The 6,505-nt window shown below is 39.6% G+C and overlaps 1 protein-coding gene across 1 annotated transcript; it reads right to left on the bottom strand.

Moving 5' to 3' along the window:
* mif (macrophage migration inhibitory factor) lies at window positions 1-6,494 on the bottom strand. The gene is made up of 3 exons (XM_034230683.1): window positions 6,168-6,494; window positions 5,385-5,557; window positions 1-277 (listed from the first exon to the last, which is right to left on the bottom strand). The coding sequence occupies exons 1-3, from the start codon at window positions 6,273-6,275 to the stop codon at window positions 211-213; spliced, it is 348 nt and encodes a 115-aa protein (XP_034086574.1). The 5' UTR covers window positions 6,276-6,494; the 3' UTR covers window positions 1-210.
* Window positions 6,495-6,505: the final 11 nt, after the last annotated feature.

Below are 6,505 nucleotides of genomic sequence, written 5' to 3'. Positions count from 1 at the left end.
TTTAGGTTCTGCAGGGTTGTTTTATTGCATATTAATGGAAAATAACCAGCAAAAAAGTCCAGCTAAGTCCTCTTCAAATTAGACATACAGTATAGTCATCTCTAAATTACCACCTGTGTCTTTGACTCTTCATGTTGCCAAATGTAACTCTGCTCGTACATACAGGAAAATACTGGAATTATCTTTTATTTCAGTGTGTTGACCACCTTTTCAGGCAAAGGTATTGTTGTTCCAGGCCACATTGGCTGCATCCATATCTGTAAAGTTAATGTAAATCCTGAAATAGACACAAAGAAAAATCGGATATTAAGATAAGACATTAACAGTAAGCAAGGTATGCGCGTTACACTAGTATTTCTCTATTTATGTCCGTCCCCTCTTATTTCTCAGTTTGTACTAGGGCTGTGCGATTATGGCAAAAATCATAATCACGATTATTTGGGTCAATAATTGATATCACGATTATTCATTGACCATTTATTGAACTTTAAAACAAATAATATTTTACCAATAAACAAGATCAACAAATATGTTGGAGCGCACTTCCAAAACCATACTAAACATATATTATTAATATGATAAATACAAATAAATTAGACCAAAATAAATTAAATCCAATATGTTGCAGTGCACTGTCACAACCTACTGAAAACTCCTTAACATATAGCCAACATTTTGGTAAAACATATTCATTATTCCACTCAGTTAAACGTTGAAGGCTGGCCAACCGTCATGGTCCAGAAGTAACAGGAAATACATGTTGAACTACAATTTAAGACCAAATAAAAATGTTTAGGCCACCATGGCAAATGCTGGTAGGGCTGCTCATGTCATCTCTTAAAGATTTTTTGCAAGAAACACCAGCCTGTTTACATGGTCTGGTTTCAGAGATGAGCGCAGGTAGGTGACGATATTGCCACCTGTACTGAAGACCCTCAGCCACGCCCCGACACATGGGGTGACGCCGGCCAATCACAAAGCTTTGATGCGTTCAAGTGCATTATTCTGGCACAGGAAGATTATGTTACAGGACATTAACGATAAAACAGAATATTGTTGTTCTATTTTTAGACACATCTTGCGATCAACTGGTTGGGCACCCCTGGGCTAGACCATAGGTCCGTTGTGGTCGCAAAGTAGTCAGCTAAAGCCACATCTCTCAACTTCCCCACGGCATTTGTCACACACAGTGTTGGGACTTACTGTAACGCCGTTATTTTGGGCAGTAACTAGTACTCTAACGCATTACTTTTTTAATTCAGTAACGCAGTTACCGTTACTACATGGTGCGTTACTCCGTTAGTTTTTTTTATATAGTCAACAGCCAGGCGAACAGAGATGAGTAAATGTACTTAGATACTTCCTGTGTCACATGCGGAGACACGCTGTGGGCGTGTTTGTGTTGTTTACTAACAAGACTAGCATGGCGGCGGCGGAGCTCAAGTCTAGTTTCTCCACCTGGAGATATTCTCACTATTTCACTTTTGTCGAGCACAAAGAAAAGAACGTTTTAGTTAAATGTAAGTTGTGTCTTGGCGGGTCAAAGATCCTATCTACTGCCCAAACCAGTCATTCAAATCTCTTAAAACATCTGCAAAAACAACATGCTGGGACGAAGCTAGTAGCTAAGACCACAGAGACTCAGCCGACGCCACTCCACCTCCACCTAAGCAACAGCGGCTGGATTTTAACCAAGGGACTGCTGGCCAGGGAAAAGTCGATAAAGCCATTGCACGGTATGTTATAGAACACATGCAGGCTATTGCTACAGTGGAGTCATCCGCTTTCAGGGAGCTAGTTAGCATGATAGCATGTCCGGGCGGCACACGGCATATGGGACGGAACACTTTTTCCAACTACCTGGAGAAAGAATATACAAAAATGGAAAGCCAGCTAATATCGATGCAATCCAGATTGCATATAAGGCATGTCAAGTTGATCAACAGATTGTATTATTCTCCAATGCAATAACAGTACTGAAATGAAGGCTATACGGGCATTAATGGGAGCCATTTTTCAACAGTAACGCATTACTTTTTGGGGTAAGTAACTGAGTTACTTTTGAAATGAAGTAACTAGTAATGGTAACTAGTTACTGATTTTCAGTAACTAGCACAACACTGGTCACATAGCACAGGCAGCGCAGACCTGCTGAAATAATACCGAGACGGCATCGCGTAACGCTTGTCCAACGTGTTGACAAGTTGCTTAAAGCCCTGGTTGCTAACAGTGCTAACTGGGCACATATCTTTAGCCATGTGGAATGTAATGGCAAAGTACTTGCAAATAGTGGAAATAGTTTTACCCTTCTTTTTAACGAGTTGCTGCTCTTGTTCTGACATCTTCGCTCGCGCTGAACACTCACAACACATGTCACTCCCACGTGGCCGAGTGGGCTTTTAGGGAGGGGCGAAAGCGCACCCAGCAAAAATAATCCTAAAATTTAAAATTTAAAATGTTGTCAATTATGCTGTTTTCATAATCGTCGCAAGCCATAATCGTAATCGCGATTAAAATACGATTAATTGCACAGCCCTAGTTTGTACATTATTGTTTCCTTCTTTTATGCCTCCTCGCCTCATGTCTTAGTTCCTCCCACCTGAGATGCAAGCAGATCCGGTGTTGCAGTATAACGTGAGTCATGACAACTGGCGACATTCTATTATTTTCGTCATAGGAATCCGGGGCGTGTACATTGAGGACCCATTGTTGATTTACCATGTCGATCGCCTCGTTTGTCCTTTACGTTCATATTTTGCTATATCTGCCTTCCTAAAATCACGTTGATGCACATTCAGTACTCGTATGTGAGGTTGTGGGTGAGAGCTGGATATCGTGACGCTTACAGGGAGGTATCGAACATTACAAAGTAGGTGACTGTGTGGATGCCTGTTCAAAATATTGCAAACTTGAATAAATCATTTAAATTATATATTTGTGTCCGACTTTCATTTGTACATCGTTCTTAATGTGATGTATAGTAGCTTTGATAGCTGTCCATACCTTCAGACAGCCTAAAAGTAAAACACAAGTTGTTTATTCACAGCCCGAATGCAGCATCGAGATGACTGGATCATCTGCAGTGTTGGGCAAGTTACTTCCAAAATGTAATACAGTACATTACTTATTACTGTCTTTTTTAAGTAATAGGCTACGTTACATTACAATATTACTGTCTCTGAAATGTAATGACTTACACTACTTTTATATTAGCCTACTTTTGATCACAAATACATGGATCCTGAGATTGAAGCTCAAGCCGGTGACCAGTGAGATTGTTCTAACAATTTCCAATAAATGTTATTCTGAAACATAACTATCACTGTTGTCTTTCCTTCTATAAATGAAGCCAAAAATATGTCAAGCTGGCGCTTAGCCCTCCAAAAAGTGCATGGTTGCAACTTAGACAGTTAAGCATTTTATATCAGTGGGTCCTCATGGTGCAGACAGAATTGCTTAGACACAGGTGTCACATGAACTTTAAATGTTCTGGAAAGTTCCTTATACAGCTTTAGCCTTTTTTAAGTCCCTAAGTGACACACACTGAACAGTCTGGTGGGTTATGGTCCTTGTCATTTGCTTTTGTGTTCCCATAACAACATGTCCAAGATGTCCATGTGCCAGGCTAACACATGTGACAGAACTATCTACATTTGGAAAGGTTTTTTGTTGCTAAAGTTAACATTCAAGCCATTTAAGAATACAAATGCTTACATGACATGTCATTTGTTAAACATTAAGCTGTCTTTGGCTCTTTTCTGATTCTGATTACATATAACCTGTTGTAGAAACATTTATTGATGAAATTGATATGAAACAAATGCCATCAATATTGCTGTGACACTGATGTCACATCGGGACATTAACCCTAAACATTCACAGTAAACCCGGAGTGACATATATGCACAATTACAAATATGATTATGATCTGCTCAGTTAATTTAGCTGATTCAATTATATTTAGTTAACATATTCTTTATTCTTCAATTCAAGTATGTTCAAACAAATGTAAACCAAAAAATCATCCTCATTAATGAAGTTATAAATAAGAGTTACTTTACCATTAAAGCCCAATGTGACACATATGTCACATTTCAGATATTTGACACTAGGGGGGGTTACTTGTCAGAAATGTGTTCTCGGTGGTCTATTTAGTCTAAATGACGTTCCCCTTAATTTCCCCAAAAGTAGAAATGGGTCCGGGTTCTTATGGGTTAAACGTATAGGCTTAAAGGCATAATAGAACTACTGTATTATATGTATTGAGCTTGTGCCCCGCTGGACTTACTTTTCTGTGGTTGACCGTTACTGTGACATATCAGTATAGCCACGGAAGATAGTTTGTGTGATTCATTCCCATGCATCAAGGTTATTTTCATGTATGTAATTGTTTTTCCTGCACAGTGTGTAGAGTCTTGTTGTGATGAGAGGGATACAGGTATTTCATTAAAAAAAACGTGCTCCCTGGAGAATAGCTACAGCATTGATATCACAATTTAATCGGAGCTGATCACAACTTGTCATGAGTGATCCAGTCATCTCGATGAGCGGTCGTGCTGTGAATAAACAACTTGTGTTTTACTTTTAGGCTGTCTGAAGGTATGGACAGCTATCAGAGCTACTATACATCACATTAAGAACGATGTACAAATGAAAGTCGGACACAAATATATAATTTAAATGATTTATTCAAGTTTGCAATATTTTGAACAGGCATCCACACAGTCACCTACTTTGTAATGTTCGATACCTCCCTGTAAGCGTCACAATATCCACCTCTCACCCACAACCTCACATACGAGTACTGAATGTGCATCAAAGTGATCTTAGGAAGGCAGATATAGCAAAAGATGAACGTAAAGGACAAACGAGGCGACCGACATGGTAAATCAACAATGGGTCCTCATTGTACACGCCCCGGATTCCTATGACGAAAATAATAGAATGTCACCAGTTGTCATGACTCACGTTATACTGCAACACCGGCAAGAAAGAGACACAAAGAGAGAGGTGTCGAGGCAACGGGCATTCAACAAAATGAGACATCCATGCGTGGGAGACTTAATTTTTAACAAACGTGAATAAAATAGAACCTGATGCAAATCCGATTCAACTGTTCATTGTTTATACCGCTGTATTTAATGATCTCAGTGTTCATGACCACTCATATATTTACAAATTGTACAGATGTGTCACGCAAGTACGCAAAAACGAGTGATCTTTTATCGATCAGAGTTGCTGAACATACTTCTAATTCCGACTCACAGGCAGGAGGACGGAGGAGGGTGGAGACAAGGAGGCACAACATTGAGCTTTATATGTTTCTGTCACCTTTGCTTCTCACATTATTGCAGTATATGTACTGGTTGCTGTTTGTATCCTACCTGTCAGGAGAGATTTCCAGGTGTTTGTTGAGCAGTCCACACAGGAGTTTAGAGTATTGCTTGTTCTGAGCACCGCTGATCTTGCCAATACTGTGAAGGGAGCAGAGTGCACAGGGGTCGCCCTTTCCTCCAAACATCATCATTTGGTCAGGGTTGATATGCACAGCAATGTACTGGTATATGCAAGAAAGAGGCACACAACTGAGGTTAGCTTACATTGGGTGAATGTGGATCAATCATAACTGTTGTCGAGTGTCTGGTTCTTAACCTATTTGAACGTCAAACTCTATTGTAGTTTCAGCATATATTCAATATTAAGCTAAAGATATAAATGAAGGATTTTGGAAATGTTGGAGTTGTGAATCCAAATAACTACACTGCAACTCAATACCGAAGAATGTTTTTGAAAAGTGACCAAAACAAAACCGTTAAAAAATCTCAAGATTGTGTATTAAATATTTGTTGACCGTTTAAAATAGAAAAATATATGTAGTATATAGCATCAGTTTGCTTGCAATTATAGATACTTGCTTTTAACTTGTGGGTTTAGTGAACTGACGCCACTGATCAATCATCTACCAATTCTAACAGTCAATAGGCCTACTGTGTTTACATAACCTACTTGTGCAGGAAGTATTATTTTAGCTGCCTGTTTTTGGTCATATTGCACAAAGCAGAGAAGTTACATTTACCAAGGTAATACATATAGGAAAGAATAAAGGCACATAGCCCCTCAGTTTCATTGAGCATCAGGATATTGTGCAGGATTAAGGTCTACTTTACCTGTGGAGGTTTGCCCATAGCTTTGGCCAGTTGCTCGGTGGCCTCGGAGAGCAAAGCCGCCGGTACATCGCTTTTAGCCACGTTGGTGTTCACTGTGAACATCGGCATGATTACTCCTTTTTTTTTTTTATCTTTCTCCCTTCACAGGCTGCTGCTGCTGATGCGACTCCAGATTCTGCTCTGCACAGAATAAAATAAAAATAAGACTGTTCTTCTTCTGTGGTTGAGCTGGCAGACAAAGAGACCACAGCGCCTCCTTCCAGTCTGGAAGACACTGTTCTGTTCACACTCCAACCAAAACGCCAACCAAGAGAAAGCTAAGTAGTTCTTTGCTATTA

The sequence above is a fragment of the Gymnodraco acuticeps genome, unplaced genomic scaffold (assembly GCF_902827175.1).
Source record: "Gymnodraco acuticeps unplaced genomic scaffold, fGymAcu1.1, whole genome shotgun sequence".
Taxonomy (NCBI): domain Eukaryota; kingdom Metazoa; phylum Chordata; class Actinopteri; order Perciformes; family Bathydraconidae; genus Gymnodraco; species Gymnodraco acuticeps.
The sequence above is the reverse complement of the archived record's forward strand: the minus strand, read 5'-3'. Positions and strand labels throughout refer to the sequence as shown.

What these genes read in the sequence shown, in the direction of transcription:
- mif (XM_034230683.1), bottom strand. Translation starts at nt 6,275, where the DNA reads ATGCCGATGTTCACAGTGAACACCAACGTGGCTAAAAGCGATGTACCG. An exon ending in CTATGGGCAAACCTCCACAG is followed by an intron (nt 5,558 to 6,167) that starts GTAAAGTAGACC and finishes TGCATATACCAG; the next exon opens with TACATTGCTGTGCATATCAA. An exon ending in CTGGAAATCTCTCCTGACAG is followed by an intron (nt 278 to 5,384) that starts GTAGGATACAAA and finishes TGTCTATTTCAG; the next exon opens with GATTTACATTAACTTTACAG.